The sequence below is a fragment of the Melopsittacus undulatus genome, chromosome 5, assembly GCF_012275295.1.
Source record: "Melopsittacus undulatus isolate bMelUnd1 chromosome 5, bMelUnd1.mat.Z, whole genome shotgun sequence".
NCBI lineage: Eukaryota > Metazoa > Chordata > Aves > Psittaciformes > Psittaculidae > Melopsittacus > Melopsittacus undulatus.
Window position 1 is genome coordinate 42,946,572 of NC_047531.1, and position 19,723 is coordinate 42,966,294.

The 19,723-nt window shown below is 44.0% G+C and overlaps 1 protein-coding gene across 1 annotated transcript; it reads right to left on the reverse strand.

Annotated features, from left to right (window-relative positions):
- Positions 1 to 5,630: 5,630 nt before the first annotated feature.
- On the reverse strand, positions 5,631 to 9,364 carry HEBP1 (heme binding protein 1). The gene is given in 5 exon segments (XM_005150286.3): positions 5,631 to 5,889; positions 7,201 to 7,343; positions 7,345 to 7,382; positions 8,923 to 9,061; positions 9,217 to 9,364. Coding segments are annotated over 5 exon segments (570 nt in total). The 5' UTR covers positions 9,295 to 9,364; the 3' UTR covers positions 5,631 to 5,717.
- Positions 9,365 to 19,723: the final 10,359 nt, after the last annotated feature.

Genomic DNA, 19,723 nt, shown 5'->3' on the forward strand with positions numbered 1-19,723 from the left:
CATAGGCAGGGTGGGTGGTGAAGCTGCCCATGTATCACCGACACGGGCTCTGCTGTCCCACCACAAGGAATCCCAGTCTCAGGTCAATGTGACACTGCACACCCGATGTCACAGTGTCATCCAAGTCACAGTGCAGGTCAGAGTGCTGTAGTGCATGGCTAAGGAACTGCTTTTCCATATCATCTGTCTCTCGATGGCCCCATAGCTCCAGAGCATCTTTGCTGCTTCTTGGTCCCACACAGCAAGCAGGATTAGCAAGAGGCTCACAGTTTACAATGTCCAATTGAGTCATTTCATGGTCTCCCAGAAGGGAACCAGGACCATGGCACTCTTAAGTCCACACTGCAGACCAGGCTGCAGGGATGCAAAACAGGAGGCACTGGCTTGATTCTGTGCTTGGTATATGGCAGTGAGTTGATCTGTACATATGAGAATCCATCTTCTCAAAGACACCAAAACACCTAAATCCCAGTGGTATCTTTCAGGATGTGGTCTCTGAGATCTTTTCACTTCCACTTGTACATTTGAAAAATCTGCACCTGAAGTTCAGCTCCTCAAGCCAGTTTTCACACTGGGACTGCACAAAAGGTACTTCTGAGGCTGCCCCAGGGCCTTGGGATGCTGATCAGCAAGTTCTCATTCTCAGTCTAAGAACAGAGCAGCTGCTTCCACCCCATTCACCCAAGCTTCTCCTCATGGAAAATGGGGGATGGACAGCAGCTAGAGGTAGGGGAGCAGCATGCCCCCAGATGTCACCTAGGCATAGCATCTGGATGTGGAATTAAACAGACAGCACCTTAGGAATCAAGCAGCCTTTGCACTGACCTATCTTCTGCAGCAGCTCCCACAGAGGACTAGGGGAAAAAAGCTTCCTCCATGTCTGAAGCGTGTCTTGTGCAACAGATTCTGCTGAGAGCAAAGCAGAGATTATGAATGAGCTGACAAAACCAGCCTGCTGTCGGCACAGGCACCAAGCAGAGACAGAGTAGCTACACTGGAAATGTTTCATCCATTACTGTCAGAGAAGTCACTTTTACCACTGATCCTGTTCCAATAAATCATGTTGCCAAGCAGTTTTATAGAAACGTTATACATCCAAAGCTACTTATGGTCCCATTAAAAGAGATACATTTCTTTTTTAGCTTTGTGGCTGAAATGCTGTCACAGAAGAAAGAGAGTTGCTGCTCAGAGCACTATTGTAAAAGAGGTATTATTGTAATTACAGCAGGAGGGACTATGTGAGCTAGGAGCCATCATCTTCTTCCTCTGTCACATTGCTTTTGGGAAGGCTTGCAAAGCTGAATATTTGCTACCACAAGCACAATAGATGCTCATGCTCTCTTTGCCATGGTGATTGATGAAAATAGGGAAATAATGATGTTACTTCCCTGTTCACCATAAATCACCTATCCCCTCAAAGTGACTGGAGTATTTTAAGTTTGGCCAGATTCATACGAACAGTTTAACCAATTAACTCTTTGATAAAGCCTTCATCTTCTTAATGCAGTGTAAGATATATTTAGGCATCTGTCTACAAAAGAAAGTATTTCTTTCCAAAGCTAACAGAGCTCTCAATCCAGCAGACTTAAAACCTCAGTTTGCAAATATTTGGCCTGTGGCTGTGTTTCCATTAGCAAGTTATTCAGTGACAGTAGAAGCCAACCAATAGAGCAAAGAAGAGGGTTTGGAGGCACCTACATATAGACTACATATACACACATACCTATGCATGTATACATATTTATACACATATACACTTAAAGATATGTAAGTATATGCGGTTTGCTACCCCTGAGGCCAGCAGGAAGCCTCTCACAGATTATGTTACTAACCAGTGGAGTAGCCTAGGAAGGTGGTATATTCAGCACAGCTAAATCTGCATGGCATGTGTATAATTCCCATCAAGATTATGCTTTTGAATTTGCCTCTGTTTAAACGTGACCCTTCCTGTGGCCATCACACCTCTGAAATGTTGTTGCTTTGCATAGCACTGGGAATGACCTGCCCAGGTGCTAAATAGCAGCAAGGCAACTGCTGTCTCTGGAAGGCAGAGATAATTCCAAGGCCATTATCCTGCTGAGCCCATCCAGCCCAGCAGGCAGCCATGGAGATGCTCCACTTCACTGCCGAGCTTGGTGATGGAAGAAGGGCCATGAGCAGCGATACAGCCTTTGCTACACAACCCATCACATCCCCATAACCCAGCTGCTGACAGCACCAAGGTCCCTAAGCAACAATAAAACTCCGCCTTTCAGTTTCCCCTGCACTGTCTTCTTAAATCCACATGCAACAGTTAATGTCATGATGCCCTGCTAACATCAGAAAAGCACAAAATGGACCCATTTCAGCATTTGCTTGAGACAGAAAATAGCACTGCACAGGCAAAGAGAAGCAAAGAGGTCTCTAGGTGATCAGATGCACTATTATCAGATAACAAACTGGAGGGTGCAGAGAAAAACGTTGTGTTTGGTTTAGTATCAGTTTAGGATATTAAAACAATCAAACATTAAAAAAGATTAAAACATGACAATTGCATGTAACAGAGTGGCTCCGACCATGCTGGCTTCAGGGCAAAATCCAGTGTGTACCTCTGACTCCTGGCCCCAGCACAAAGAGGTTGCTGGAAACCCTCTTTTGTCAACAAGGAGTCTGGCTGTCCAAACAAACATGCACCTGCAGTGAGGGAAGTGGATCGAAAAGCTGGATCGAAAAGCTGGATCAAAAAGCTGGCTGACACAGCTGCCTATGAAGCAGAGAGACAACCTGCTGGAAACTCTCAGCCAAAGAGCATTTCTGCCCTTCCCTGTGCATGGAACTCCTTGCCATAGAATGAAAGGATGCCACAGATAGTAAGTTTACTTTAAGTCTAAAATGAAACTGGACAAATATATGGAATAAAGTCTATCTGGGTCCACAAAGCAAAATAACAAAAATCCCTGAGGCACATTGCACTACAGATGGGAAAACACTTAGAGGTGGTTTCAGCCCATAGTTGCAATGATTCTGTAATCTGTCTCAGGTGGCCACTACTAGCCATCACTGGCAGCAGGGCACTGAGCTGGATGGACCTCAATGTGACAATATGTCTAACATTTATAAATAGTAGGTCATGGTGAAAATCAGTCATCAGTGTTTGCCTGAAAACAGTCTGTGAACCCCAGTCACAGGAACACACAAGTGAACACACTTTTTTTTCTCAGGTAAGCAGGCCCCCTAGTTTCTACATTAACACAAAAACATCAGTCAAAGCCTCCCAGCGGCTGGGACCAATGAAGAAGGAGATTACTTCAGTAACTCCCATCTCTCACAGTCATACAATGCAGGGCCACACCAGGATACCTAAAATAGCAATTTATTGGAAAAAGCATCATGACTATTTATAGATGCTGCAACATGATTAGTACCCTAAACAAAAAGATAAACTGGCAACCTAAAGTATTTTCAAGTCAACAACTCCTACTGAGTTGTCATGAAGTCAATGATTAGCACAGAAACTGTAAATCACAATCTTATTATTTTCTTATTTATTTAAAAGCTCTGGAAAATGTAGACAGAACACAGGCATCTTTGTGTGTACAGATGTGTACAGAAAGGGCAATTTGGTTTGCATAAGCTTTTGGTATCAGTTAATACTGTGTATGAAACTGTACTCTGCCCACTGAGCACAAACAGCCAGCAGCAGGGCTGCACTGGAGAGCCTACATATGCGATTACTTTCATTGTAGGGTCAGAGTGTACACGTTATGAAACAAAAAAAAACCCTATGCTGCTGAGATGTGCAGCACTATTCATATCAGGTTTGTTGTTGGTCTTCCTAACATTTGAGATGTCACAGGAGAAATTTTGAGAGATTCCAGGATTTTGATCACTGTAGAACATCCACCACTAGTTGCCAGAAAGGACTGTATCCACAGCCTACACACAGAATGAACCTGGAAATGCATAAACTGGGCAGCACTGTGTCCCTCCATTCCTCACACCACACAGATGCAGATAAACTGAGACATCAATAGGTCCTTTTGGATTCAGGGATGGCCTTAGAAGGGCCTTTGCTCCTCAAAAAACTCAGATTAACTCTTTGTCTGCCTTGATTTTCCTCCTCACCTGCACTGCAATCGCTAACTACAGTGAATAGGTTTTCCAATGTCTTCTTTATGTGTGGGGGTCTTTTGTTGCTGTTGTTTGTTTGATTTGGCTTGGGGTTATTTTTGTTTTAATTAAATAATATCGTTTTTACTCATCCTGATTAGCTGCTTTTGCACACAGGTGACTGAAACTCTCTCGTGAGGTCCAGAGCAGAGCTCTGGCTCAGCAGGAGATAAAAGGAAAGCACATCAGAATTTCAGGTTTTCTCCTTTTACTGCTGGGATATGTTCTCACAAAGCAGACATGACTGTCAAACAGCTCGACCAGCCAGAACCTGGCATGCCATCTGGCAAATCTCTTTCCAGGGAGAAATCACTTTGGAGCTGAACTTTGGGGCACTTAAACACCAGAGGAGCACGTCTTCTAATGGAAGTAACGAATAACACAGGCACCCTCAGCAGCATGGTGTGTGAGCGTATTTCCACTGTGGGCATTCTGCTGCCTCCCTGGTAGAGCCAACAGCTAAAATGCTGGCTTGATGCCTAATAGTTAAACACTGCTATCTTCCTAAAACAAAGCCCACCCTTACTATTGTATCTAAATTTCCAAAAGGGTACTCATTGATAGATATAATCCTTGTTTTAAAGGACAGGTTTTTCTCCTCCTCTATAGAAGACAGCTGCTCTGAGCAGCCCTTCAGAAACTAACACTATTTAATAAGAGATTTTTTAAAGATGTGCACATCACAGTAGTTCCATTAGATGCTCACCATTTTTCAAATGCACCCTCAAATCACAAGTAATAGGCACCTGCTTTTTTCACAGCCTGTGTTTTTCTAGTTCAGCTAGATTAACACACACGTTTCAGTTTTGGCCCTTATGTAGGCTAGTTTTAAAGAAATGGTACACACAAGTAACAGGAAGGTGAGGAAATGGTCTTGGGGTCTCCACGTCACATTGTTCAGCTGCTACCTGATATGAGGACATAACTCACCTCAAAATATCTCATCTTATGCAGAAGGATAGCTGCAAACAGAAACCTGGATATCCCAATAAATGACATTTCTTAGTCAGATGACAGAAGCATTGCTCTCCTGAACGCTATCAGTCAGTATAAAGGCTGCTTGTTTTCACTGTGCTGTGTTGGTAGCAATGCCCGTGTCCCTTTAGACTGCTTTTGGAATGACACAGATAAAAGCAGCATTTTACAGCTGCAGTAAGTTCAACAAGATAAAAAAAAGTCCCTGGGTGCACTTTTGTCATGTTTCTCCTGCCTGCCTCAGGTGAGACTCATAGCACTTGGACACAACTCCTGTGAGGTACCAGTCTTGCTAATTAAATACTTCTGTCTGTATCAGCATTAAACTCTGGAAGCATGAGGTACAGAAAAACAAGCCAGAGAGAGATCACGAGAGTCTGTGTGGGTGAGGACCTGACTGGAACAAAGGAGCAGGATCATCTGGAGGTCTGCAATGTTCTAAAATGGTTGGCCCATGAAAGACTAAGGCATAAGTGTGGAGAAAAGGAATGATGGTTTTCTGCCTCTGCCGAATTAGTAGTTTATTTTGAAGAGGACAGGAACACAGTATGGGAGATTAGGGGTGTAAACGATCACCATGGGGAGCCAGACGCTCACTCTTTCACAAACCAGACCTCATTGCGTCGCCCATAAGGCTTCATAGGGGGGTCATAGCCATTGCAAAAGTAGAAATCCTTGTGGTATGCAGCTTCACTCCCCAGAGCAGACTTCAGCTTGGCAGCATAGTTCATGTAATCCGTCTCTTTGGCATAGCCACCAAACTGCCTGCAAAGAAACCAAACACAGAGGGGTGATGAGGAGTCTTGGTGAAGCACAGAAAGGAAAAGAGAGAGAACAGTATATAGCCACAATATATTTAGCCATACTTTTTGGTCCAGGTCCTGCTGACATGCACTCACACAGGCGCTTTTCTTTGTGAGCCAGCACACTCTGTAATAGATTAGTCTCAAGGGTTACACAGCCAGAGTGCAGTCACCCACTGGCAGACCCCAAACACACCCACGTGTATCAGTCAGCAGAATGGCCCTGCTCTTTGAACCAATGCCATATCAGAGGGACAACTTCCTAGAACACAAGGTTATCTCCAAGTCTGCTCAACCCACAGTCAATACACCAATGCTGTCAACAACTACGTTCACTGTGGTATAAAAACCATCTGCTGGAAGACAGATCACGAAAGGAAGACAAACTCTAACTAGTCCAAGGAAAAGAGGAGGTTGGAAGAGACATGTTAGAAATTACAGCCCGCAATGTTATTTAGAAAGGGTGGGCTGGAATTGATCTGGTTATTTTGACCTCCCACCAACAGGAACTGTTTCCACATCAGTCTGCACCTCACTGCCCTGCCTCAGAGTGAAGGTTTGAGACAAAACAGCCTGCTTTTGCAGAAGTAGCCCACACTGGCAGCAAAGGCCAGGAAGCAGTCACAGGCAAGGAAGGAATCAGAGAGTTGAGACTCAGCCAAAACAGTTCAAGCCAGGAGGCAGGGGAACATCCAAGGGGTTCAATACAAGGTAATGGGCTTATTGCTATTGTGATGCTAGTTTGAGTGCAGGTTGTCAGTCAACAGCTGAGGAAGACATTCAAAGGTGATTTGAAGCAATGCAATGGCTGCTTGTTTCCATGACGGACTCTGGCATTAGTCCATCTAAATGAGGCTTCAGCTGACACTCTTAGTTTGATGCGAACCACACCAAAGGACATTCTTGATGACTAAGAATCTTCTGGATCCCAGAAAATGGGGACAACAATAGTTTTCAGAGATTAGAAATAACTCAGTATTTTCACATTCAGCCTCCCCTGCTCTTCATCTCCTCAGGTAAAACAAAAAGCCTTTCACGGCTAACCTTCACACTTGTTTTCCCCATGAAAAAAGCCACACATATTGCAAATCTGAGCAACATGACCAATGATGAAAAATAAGACACCTGTCTTCAGTCTAGAAAGACACCTCCACCTCTTTCTACCATATGCACCCCTTGTATAGTAAGTCATCTGGTAAAACCAACACTGCTCTTCAGAGCAAGCTAGAGACCTCAGCACTTGGGACTGGAAATCCCAAGATGCACTCCTTACGTGGAATAAATGGTCATCCCCTGTCTCTCTTCAATCTTAATGCTTTCATCACTAGGACAAGGTGGGTTGGCTTGAAACTGGCTTGGGATCCGCAGAGAGACCTTCACTTTCTGCTGTAAGGAGCCATCTTCAGCAGGAAAAAGCAGTGATAGAAACAGGAGCAGTCATGCCCATTCCAATCCCTGAAAGAAACACAGACATTACTAAAGAAGACTAGATTCTCAGGAACTCACAGAATTAGCAGGTGATCCACAAAAGCTAATTTTAGTTTAGGAAAACTCCTCCCACTCAACTCCTGGTATAGTCAATCAAGAGTGGAGTCCTGTGGGGCATGCAGAACAGGCACATTAGGCTTCTCCTTGGGACAAACTTTTTTCTCCACTGACTACACAAGAATCCTGGGAGATAAGAGCTCCAGGTGACCTCTGGAAGGCTTTTATTAATGATCCTGGTTTTGTGGCTCTCAAACATATAGCTCATACCACTGAGACACATTGTTCTTCTGACAAATCACTTCTAACACAACAGGGTCTATAGTTCCAGTGTAGGTCAGTGATATATGTAAATCTACATCAGTATTTAAACAGATATCATCTGGATGTACAGGGGAGCCCATAGCCAATACTGTGTAATATGAGCTTTCCCCTAAACCCTTCTAAATGCCTCCAGACACCCTACAAGTTCCAGTGCCCACAACACAGAGCTGTTACAGCTTTCAGCAGAATTGTCCATGCTATCCACCCTTCCAGGAACAGCATGCTGCTTTGCTGCTCATTACTGCCAAGGCCCACCACATGGCACTGAAGAGTATTTTGCTTCCCTCTTCTTTTAGCAGTAGGGAATCCCCAGACCTCAGGATCAGGCAGTTACAGAACCTGTTGAAATCAAACCATCTTTCTCATTTATTTCACTTTGATACCATACCTGTCTCTGCAAGCACATGTTATAGAAGTCACCCCTTCTATTATAGCAACAGTGATCACCACCTTTCCAAAACATGCAGGGAGAAATGGCATTTACAGAAGCATCCAGCTCCTACTCCCACACAGACTATGCAAGTCCCTCTACAAGATGGTCAAGAAAGATGTGTGAGCAAATGTATATGCTTCAGAACTACTCTGTGGTCTTCTCCTACTACAAATGGTTACTGATGCACGTACTTTAGTAAATTGAGAATTATAAACAATCACCTGGAAGCACCATCATAAAACACTATGAAGTACTGTGAAAATCAAGCCGATTATTCATTACCCTTTCATGAATAAAAATAGCCAGAGTATATGATAAAATTATCAAGGTCATAAGGTCATTTCACTGCCTACAAGTGTACATCATAGAATTGAAGTGCCCCAAATACTCTGGATTCCATCTGCTACTGCTCACCCAGGGAGCTGTGACAGGTAACACTGTGTGCCTGTTCTCACGTTATCCCAGCTGCAAGGTAGCTTATTCCTGCTTAAACAAGTAATTTTTGAGATCTTACGCTGAAACAGAGATGGGTTAAGAGTGGAATCACTGCATGACTTGGTTAGGCATGGTTTAACCTGTGGCAAGTTTATTTCTCTCACCAAGGGGGCATCCCTATCACAGACTGGGAGCCACAAGCCAGGCAGGCCTGTGGCGCCATCACCTCTACCCATCCATCCGGCTTTCACCAAACCTCTGCGACTGGTGGTCAACCACAAACATCGGCCAGGGCCCAGGGTGATGAGCAACTCTCACTCTTGTCATTGGTTCCTCTGACGTACTTGAGGAGCTTGAGCACTCCTTCCTTTGAGGCTTCATCGAATGGCTTCCCCACCACCTCCACCACCGCAAACCGCCCGCCCTCGCACGCCCTCTCCTCGTAGCTGAGCTGCTCCTGGGGACAGAGTCAGAGATGGAGAAGCTTCCAGGATGGGCTGGAAGGAAATTCTGCCGGGAGAACACCCGCTTCCCCTCGCAGCGTCTTACCCGGTCCGGCCGGTGGAGAAACCTCCCGCAGGAGTAAACTCCTGCCGCCGCCCTGCCACCTACCTTCTCCCCCTTCCTCAGCACTTGGTAGGGCCATGCCTCCACCGTGCTCAGCAGGGAGTTCTTGATCATGCCCAGCATGGTGTCGCTCGACTCGGCAAGGCTTGGCTCGGCCCCGCTCTGCTCGGCTCGCCCCGGGTGAGGTGGGAGGGTCCCAGGGCACACCCTGCTGCCTGCAGCGCGGAGCACTGCCCCCAGGGGGAGCCCGAGGACCGCCTGAGTCGCGGCGGCGGGGGGGCTCGGAGAACGGGTCTTGGCCCAGAAGGTAAAGTAATGGGGGGCAGGGGGATATGTGAAGAGTAATAACGTGCGGGAGCAGGCGGTATTCACCGGAGGAGAGAGGAGGTCTGAAGAAATAAAGCACAAGGGGCAGAAGTACAGACAGACCTCTGTTGTGTCACGTGGAAGGGCACAGCTCTGCTGAAACTGCAACATCATCGCGTTTGTTTGTTTAATAAACGGAACTGAGGGGATCACAATCGTTGCCTTTCAAGATGGTAAATTTAAGGCAGTCTTATGCGTGTCTGTGGGTGTTGAAAGCCTTACTAAGGGGTAGATTTTGGAAGCCTCTGTTGATACTTGCTCTCCCTCCTGCTGATCTCTGTATGTGCAGCCCAACCGGTCAGCTCTGTTGGTAACTCTAGCTGGGTACCTTCCCAGAAATATATGGAAAGGAACACAACAGGGGGCTTAGATGGCTTATAGAGCTAGCAATGTTTATGTGCATGGAGGACTTAGATCCTTAATGATCACAAGCAAGTTTTAGTTGTATAAGCCATGTCAAAGAACAAGTGCCAGCTAGAGAAAATGCCTTGCTCAGGATCATTTAAGGCAAGGGTAGTGAAGGCAGTATATGAATCCCTTAGGCAGCCATGGGTCATAGACTCATAGAATCACAGAATAGTTTGGGTTGGAAGAGACCTTAAAGCTCATCCACAGGCAGGGACACCTTCCACTAGACCAGGTTTCTCCAAGCCCTGGAGAAGGCCAAGAACCTGGCCTTGAACACTGCCAGGGATGGAGCAGTCACAGCTTCCTTGGGTAACCTGTTCCAGTGCCAAACCACTGTCATGGACCTGCCTCTGCAGATGTGGGGAGAGGTGGCAGATGTGGCAGAGGTATACAGGTGCTTTTTCAGCTGGACTCGTGCCTCCACAAACAGAAGTGTCACAAAAGCAGGCTGATGCACCACCTTCCTATACTCTAAAAGAGCAGGAAAAAATATATATAAAAGAAATGTGACATTAAAGCATTTTAATCTAGAGAGAGAGGGTCATGCAAAAGCAAAGAAATTAAAGCAACTGGCCATGCTTGTCTGATCGAACAGGCCATGTTGAGGCAGGGGAGCAGGGCTGGAGCCTTACATGGACTTTCGCAGAGTAAATGATGAGCTGCTATCAGTGGTGACAAGGCCACAGATCTAGTAATTTATTTACTATTTATTATTGGGTTTATTCACCATCATACAAGAAATTGCAAAATTTTAATATACATTGCATGCTGCAGCTTGTTTCCTTTTAAAACAAATGGTAAGTTTCTCCATTTTGCTGAGTAGTGTTGCCAAAAATACCCACTTGTACATATCAGTGTAGGAATACATAGACTGGGTCAAACTGGAAGCCCAGTTTGCCCAGTTCTCTATCTGTGGCAGAAACTGGTGGTGGACATTTAGAAGTACAAACATGAAGTCATCTGGTCTGTCCTCCCACTTCCGGCCATCTGTGACTGAGGGAAATCTTGTCTTTCTGTTTCAAGTAGTCCTCAGTGGATTTTATACAACTGCAGGTTTCCTGATAAAATGGTCATGTCTAACATATGAGCATGAAAGCTGACATTTTTGGTGTATTCTTCCTCCAGACAATCCGAAGTGACCAGCAGACCCTACAGCCCTAAGTATGTAAAGCAACCCCTGAAGAGACCATCAGTCTGTGCAAGCATGCAGCTGATGCTACAGCACAGTGTAGTAGCTCTGAATGCAGAATAACAAGGAGAAAGGGGACTCTCTCTCCTGTTATTCCTGTAATATAGGTAATTATATTCTGGGATAAAAATAATCTACATTTCCTGAGAATTTATAATGACAACCTCACCAAAGACACAACTGTATCTTTTTATCAGCCTTTTCACAGGCTTGAATTTTTCCTTGTCTAGCTAAGCAGTGTTTCAGATTCCCAAGCAAAAGCCAAGGAGAGTCTTCCCAAGCTTGAGTTTTGTTATTTTATGAAAACTTGAACTCAGCAAATTTACTCTGGGAAATATTTATCAGATTTTCTCACACGCTCCTTATATCTCCCTCACTCGATTCCCAGGTTGCAGCCAAAATGCTGATTGTATTACTTCTGGTTAAATCTGAAAGATTTTGTGTGAAACTAGTTTTTCTTCTTTCCCTGTGGAGGTTGTTGTTAGTGTCACTGGACTTTTTTCCAGAAATTCAAGCCTTGGAAATCCTTAAATGTCTGCAGCCTAACTATTTAAGACTGGAGAGTGTTTGCAAAACAACTATCATGCCAGCCTCCCCCACACTATTTACACATAATCATTCTTTATTTCTGTTCTCAAAAATTGCTTCATCCAGACCTTTAAAAATTATTTTCCTCTCTGTCCATATGTTTCAACAGATTTCAGGTATGCAATTGGCTGCAACACTAGATAGGAATCTCTGTATTGGATTTAACTTTAGAGACCTGATGGTCAAACCCACTCTATCCTCCATTTAGTGCATAATTTGATTTCTGTATTGTTTTTATCACCAGTTTTATTGTCAGGAACCCACAGGCAAAAATAATCTGGGTATTCTGGATACTCCCTGAGACACCAAAGCCCTTGGGGTGCATAGTTGCTCTTTTTGTACAGACCTTAGTTGAGCTAAAGGATGATGGTAAATGTCTGGAGATCAGTGCTTGCACGTAGAGAAGATACTCTGAAAATTAGACACCAAATTATTTTCTGTGATTCTGGGGACTGAACTGTGTTTTAAGCTATTATAGAAAATCCTTCTAGACACCTAGATCTGCCATAAGGCATGTAAATAGTTTTGAAAATACATTCCCTGTTTTACAGGGGTCTTGGCAGAAGTCAATATGATGTTGTTTCGAATGCTGGAAATTCTGAACATATCTGCCGAATAGCAAGGTTCTGAGTACCCAGTTCCAGGTAGCTAAAAAAAACCTCTTTGCAGAAGGTGGATGTTCAGATTTGGTCCCTAGAGTCTGACACATCTTCAGTCTTGAAACATGGTGCATAGATCAAGGTTATCCAACCCTATCTACCATCTGAACATGTGAACAGAGCATTCTTTGCATTGATGGAAAAAAGGTTAAGGTTGTATTTTAGAACATAGGTTCCTCTCCTCCTCCCTGCCCAGCTGAAGTGCCAAGCACTGATCTATCTTTCTGCATTCATCAGGCATTCATCACTTTTGGAGATCAAATTCCCTAGCTGTTTCAGATGGAGTGCTGTAAAAATAGGACAGAGGGAGAAAATTCACCTGATCTTTATACAAAGAGCTTTCTCTGGTGAGCAGAAAGAATGACTGTATAGCCTTAGGTATTCACACTCAAGTAGACTGAGCTTGTCAACTCAGTTTGCCTGGGACACAAAACAGCCATCATTGAAGAACAGGGTCAGATTTCACTCACTGACTTATGTTTGAAAGGCAGCAACAAAATGCAGAAATTCTAGTCTCCTTAGTAAAGCTGGCTTGTATGTCCTCTATTCTCTCTAGCAGCATCCCACTGAGAAAGGCTGAAGCAGATGTTAGAAAATAAAGGTTTCACTTTTTTTTTTTGGTAGAGAATTAACTCCTCTGAGGTCTCCTGCGAGCATACAACCTTCTCCTATGCATCGGGAGTCTCCGCAGCTGAGTATTTCCACGCCTCTGGCTTTGCAGAGCATTCAGTTGGATAGGAAAGACAGTTTTGCTGATGACATTGAGGCGTTCATTCAGTTCTTCCAGCCTTTTCCTCATTGACTGGACTTCCTTCACAAGATTGTCCACAGCCGCAGAGACAGGACGGAGACTACAAAGAGGGTAATACAGAATAGCACAGTGTGGGGAGTGTTCCTGAGCATGCAAAATAAATTTCTATGCCCTTGTGTTTCTTGGTAGGTAAGGGCCCTTCATGATGAAAGAGTTGCAAGCAACCGTTAAAAGATACTTCCAAAGCATCTTCACTTTGGAATCCAAGGGGACATCCCCTTGGGCACTGAGAATTCATCAAAGATGTGCCTGTCTGAAATCAGGAAACCATAAGCTTCAGGACCACTGTGGGTATTATGGTCTTTACATCACCACCAAAGAACAGCTGGTTCAGCTAGTTTCTGAGCTCCCAGAAGCACTTGACAGCACTCCTGCTTAAAGGTGGGGGGGAGATAAAAACCACCTAATAATAAGCAGATAATCTGCTTCACTGGAACCATCTGGAGTAGAGAAGAGAGCAGCAATGTTAGGGATCATCTGTGAGGACTTCCCAGTGAAGGGCATGTTGCTGCATGCCATGGTGCAATTGTGGTTGCATGGCCCCAGGGTCACTCCAGGCTGTGCCTCTGCCTGAGCTGAGGGAGGGAGAGAACCAGGTTTTACATCAGGAGTGAGCTGTACTGATGCACCAGGGTGCTTAGGGGTGACCTTGTGTCTTCCCTTGGAGGGCTTTCTCTCAGTCTCCCTTTGGTGTTACAAAGCTCTGATGCTCATTCTGATCTCACCTGATATTAATTAGTATCAATTAGCCTTGCTGTTAACCAGGAACAGACATGGCGGCTAAACCAATGATTTCCATGGATTGCTGTCAGTCCTCAACATTTCTATCGGAACAGACTGTGCTCTTGCCAGCAAACTCTTAATTCAGAGCCCTATGCAGGAAATCTGGCTGAATTGTCTCATTACATCTCCCTGGACTAATGTTAGAGCTCTCTAAACTCATGTCTTCATAGTGGCCCTGATAATAGAATCATAGAATAGTTAGGGTTGGAAAGGACCTTAAGATCATCTAGTTCCAACCCACCTGCCATGAGCAGGGACACCTAACACTAAAGCATGCCATGCAAGGCTTCGTCCAACCTGGCCTTGAACACCGCCAGGGATGGAGCATTCACAACTTTCCTGGGCAACCCATTCCAGTGTTTCAACACCCTCACAGTAAAGAATTTCTTCCTTATATCCAATCTAAACCTCCCCTGTTTAAGTTTCAACCCATTACCCCTTGTCCTGTCACTATACTCCCTAATGAATAGTCCCTCACCAGCATCCCTATAGGCCCCCTTCAAATACTGGAAGGCTGCTATGAGGTCTCCACGCAGCCTTCTCTTCTCCAGGCTGAACAGCCTCAACTTTCTCAGCCTGTCTTCATACAGGAGGTGCTCCAGTCCCCTGATCATTCTCGTGGCCCTCCTCTGGACTTGTTCCAACAGTTCCATGTCCTTTTTATGTTCAGGACACCAGAACTGCACACAATACTCCAAGTGGGGTCTCACAAGAGCAGAGTAGAGGGGCAGGATCACCTCTTTTGACCTGCTGGTCACACTTCTTTTGATGCAGCCCAGGATACAGTTGGCTTTCTGGACTGCAAGCGCACACTGCAGCTGGCTCATGTTCATTTTCTCATTGACCAACACCCCCAAGTCCTTCTCCACAGGGCTGCTCTGAATCTCTTCTCTGCCCAACCTGTAGCTGTGCCTGGGATTGCTCCGACCCAGGTGTAGGACCTTGCACTTGGCATGGTTAAACTTCATGAGGTTGCCATCAGCCCACCTCACAAGCATGTCAAGGTCCCTCTGGATGGCATTCCTTCTCTCCAGCTTATCAACCGAACCACACAGCTTGGTGTCATTGGCAAATGCACTCAATCCCACTGTCCATGTCACCGACAAAGATGTTGAACAAGACCGGTCCCAACACCGATCCTTAAGGGACACCATTCGTTACTGGTCTCCAGCCGGATGTTGAACCATTGATCACAACTCTTTGTGTGTGGCCATCCAGCCAGTTCTTTATCCACCAAATGAATTTCAGCACTCACAGTGTGAAAGTTGTGATGAATTCTGTGCTAATAACAGCCACCATGTAGCCAGGGAGAAATCCACTCGATGGCAAAGGCCAACACATAATCTGTCAACCATATCCTCCCAAAATTTTAATTTGTACAAATATTGTGTGATCTTTTGACTAGTGGGATTTTATCCTTCTAGCCTTTTCTCTTCAACTGGTTCAGTGAGTAGCAGTTGTGGACAGATTTTATTTTTTGTTTTTCCTAAAAAGAAAGCTGATTTATGGAAGAGGACCACTTGCTTTACAAAGAGTTCTGATTTAAATTATTAGGTTTTTAGTAATTCCCAGTATTCCCTTCTCCTCTCTCTTTCACTGCATTTCCCACTGTTTCTGAAATAGGAGACTGAAGTAAATTTTGTGAGTGTGCTCAATTGTTAATGTTTCCTGCAATGCAAAAGGGAAAATATGATGATGTGGACTAGTGAATAGCTTTCTTAGATGTCGGTGTTAGAGACTACAATGGAAAACATCACAGGCCATATCTGCCCTGTGGCCAAGTCCATGTGTAGATTTGTAGCACAATTCGTTTTTCCAGCCTGTTGCCACAGGAGTGAGGTGCCAAGGACAGGATGCAGGAGTTTTTTTAGGATAACTCTGATAATACAGTCACGACAACTGTGAATGTGTCACAATAGTCAACAGACTATTCAGTTTACTAGAGTAATCAGAGCTGCCAGCAAAACAGATACCAAGACAGTGGGATTCAACTCTTCCCAACTAAGCAATCTGAAAGCTCATCTTAAAGAAGATGAATACTGCTCAAGGAAAGACACCCAAGAGAGGACAGAACCCACCTCCAGATGAGGGGAATTACCTGGAGAATTCAGGCAGTAAATCATTTGGGTTGTTCAGCAGGGTGTGCTTCATTTGCCAGAAGATGCCATTTCCCCATTTCTCGAGGGTTTGAGTGATGCTGTTGATGTTTTGTATGTTGACCTTGTCAGCTGGGTTAACAGCAGGAGAGGAAAATAAATGTGACCAAACAAGAAAACATGAGACAGTGGTCTGAGTTCAATTCTACTTCCCATCACTCAAACTGAGTTGCAATGAAATGCCAAATATTGAACATACAGAGGATCTAAATTAAAAAGCAGATAACTAGCCCTCAAGACATGATTCTCTTATCTCCAGGTGTCTGCATTTTCTGCTGTCACTGGGTACCCCAGCTGCTTATTTCTAAACCCATTTTTCTCTCCAGAAATCTCAGCACCTACCCAGGAATCAAAAAAGAGCACTCGTGAATGAGCACTCTGTGTCTCACTCCAAAGAATAAAGTAGGCAAATCTTTAGCTCTGAATTACTGAACAGCTCCCATGCTGACCCACCACCACCTCTTACCGCCTTCTCTATAGTTCCATTTCTGATGCTGATCCAGAAAGTCTTCCTGGGATTTACTGAAGGGCAAGAGGATGAAGAAGAGGCAAAGAGGAAGAGTCACCTTCATGGCTGTTCATAGGATTTTGACTTCCAACTGCTCTGTGGAGACAAAAATACCCTTGCTAACTGCTTTGTTTCTCTCTTTCCTCTCTTTCTCCTCCTCTCATCTGTCACCCCAGTACCAGATTTCTCTCTGATAATGTATTTCTCTAAGATATTGTTCAAGATGCTCAGCCTAGCTTTTACAGAAGCAGAAGGACTTTTCCTTTTCACTACTGCAAACCTCCTCACTTCATTTTTTTCAAGCCATTGAGTGATACAGATATGTTTCATTAACTGGCAGCAGCTAGGAAAGAGGCTTTGCTTCATATGTAGCATGTTGGGATAGCATCTTATAGCTATACATGTTCTATCAATGAGGTATAGATGTGCTATGAGGTACACCTGCATCCCTATTTTGCAATTAGGGCAAGCAAGATGCAAACCAGTGAAGCCATTTATCAAGGATTTAATAGATGCCAGAATAAAATATTGCTCTTTTTGATCTTATCCATTAACCAGTGTCAATAACTGAGATGCTGCCCAGTGATGGAACCTCCAAGGTAACCCCACCTGCTGTGTACCTTGTGCTGGTGTTAGGGGGTCAGTTCATCCTGAGCAAACCTGCAGAGTAGGCGAGACAGGTACATGACTCAGGTGCCTAAGTTCCTTGCCTTCTTTCAAGTTTACCACCATTTCCAAGCGAACTGAGTCAACACTAACCTATAGGCCCTCCTGGACAAGTACTGTCTCTAAATATAAGAGGATAGATCAGTCTCTCCACAGCCTACTCATGCTAATTTTTCTGTCTTAATTAAGTAGTCCTTCAGTGTTGAATCTGGTATTTTTGGATTTTGGGTTGTTTTCTTTTTAATGACATGAACAGCTGTTCTGGTAGAAACTGGCTGGAAATACCAATTATGAACATACTGCAAATAGCAAACAGAAAAAAAATGCATTGCCAAGTTCATGGGGTTTAGTGGCAATTTCAGCCATCTGTAGTCACAGTGATGAAGTGGCTCATGTGAGAAGTAGGCGCATTCAGAAAAGCCAGATTATTTCCTCGTTCAGGTTCATGCATCAAAGGTCTAAGACCTCACTGCAAAATATAAGGATATTAATTGCTTCTTGAATGTCATATAACCCTCATCTCCTAACCATTTGGGAAGAATTCAGCCACCTCAAAACCTAGCTGTAGCAGATAAAACAGTACATAAATAAATCCTTCTACTTTGTGCATTTCGTACATTCAATCACTAGTGTATTTTAATTCCAACTGCATTTATTTTTCCATCTATTTAAAATAGCAGTATGAATATAGCCATACTGATGGAAAATGTCACACTACTTTAAAAATATTACTTTCCACCTGTCAGGATGTATTTTGTGCTCAGTATTCTTTTCCTAATTGCAGTATTCATTTAATATTAAAAAAGATAAATTGCCCTCTTCCGATCTCACACATATATAAACCTCTTCTTCCCCCAAACTGAGAACAGCCAAAACGAAGATCTCTAAGGTTTGATGATATCACCAAAGGACATCAACAAAAGGTCTTCATGTACCTTCTTGAAACTATTTGCATTGACTCCACACTTCCTCTGCCTCCCTGCTTTTCCAGATAAATACTCCAGCCTTTAGACCTTTTTTTTTTATTTCCTTCTTTTGATGGCTATGCACTGCACATGCCTTTTCTAATCTTCCCTGATGGGAAAGGACTTATCAGACGCCAACGTCTCTAATTGCAAATGATTTGAAAAAGCTGCCAACATCAAGGAGGCAGTGTGGCTTCCCAGCTCATTTTAAAATTTCCTGAAGAGATTGTCCGTTCCTACACCCTTTCCACCTCCCACCTGTTTCAATACCCAGGGCTGGGATACTTTGATCTTACTGTGTTTGTTAAAAGAAGGGTGGTGATAAATTCCACCTACATCTGATACTGAAAACTCACCCTACTTGACCTTAAACTTTTTAAAACATCAGGTGTCCAAATGAATCACAAGACCCACATGCTCCTCACAGACCAGTTTCTTGTACCTTTGCTCTCTGCATTCCTGAAGGCCTGCTGAAATTTATTATCATAGTAAACATCAAGTTATAATCATCTTTGAAATAGATTCCTGTATCTCAGACACACAGAAATTGAGCAATCTTCCCTCTTTTAAGTGGAATTGTAGAAGGCAAGTGACTATTCACTAATAAGGTTTTCTTGCAGAAAAAGTCTGCAGGGTCATCTGTAATAGGAATCAGTTCCCAAGCCCGTTGCAAATACATCTTTGGATCCATTGCAGTATTTCACTGGAAAACACTGTCAGAGTAGAACACAGATGGACAAGCAGGGAAAACTCTCTCACATCTTTGGATAGAAGCTCTTTCCTAAATCCAGAGAATAACAATAACAGCTTAGCTATTGTTACTATTCATTACAATAATATGGCATACTCTCTGAAGGAAAGTTACATCATATTCTGCCCTTGGAGCAGGGTAGGCTCAGTGATTCACCAGACAGTCCCTTCATCTGCAAGCAATGAAGATAGACATATTCATCTCATTATTACATAATTATTATTCTTCTTTTAACCTCTCAGTTCCTCATTCTCACATGGTAAAAGAGCTGTGCTAACTCCATAGCCCAAGCACAGCCCTACTGGGGTCTGCAGTTGTGCAGTCCAAACCTGAATCTCTGCCTCAAAGCAAAGGAGCACTGCCAGGATTTGAATGTCCATCTCTGTACCTCTACAATTCATCCTTTCTGTTTCTTGCTGCTCCAGTATACTCCATTTCCAGTGCTCATCCCTCCTTACATGCAGTGGGGAATGACAACAGAGCACTGGCATTTCACCAACCAGTACCTGCCCCAGCCTTTGACACTTTGAGGTCAAGTGTGATGGCTGAAGTTTACTACTGCTCCTGGATTGTGCTGCCTGCTAGGATATGGGGGAATTGCCTAAATTATCCTATCCTGGTGCCAAACATTCATTTCAGAGAGCCCTCTCTTCCCTAAAGCCTGAGGAGAACACACTCTTCCTACTGCAGACAGAGGAGTTG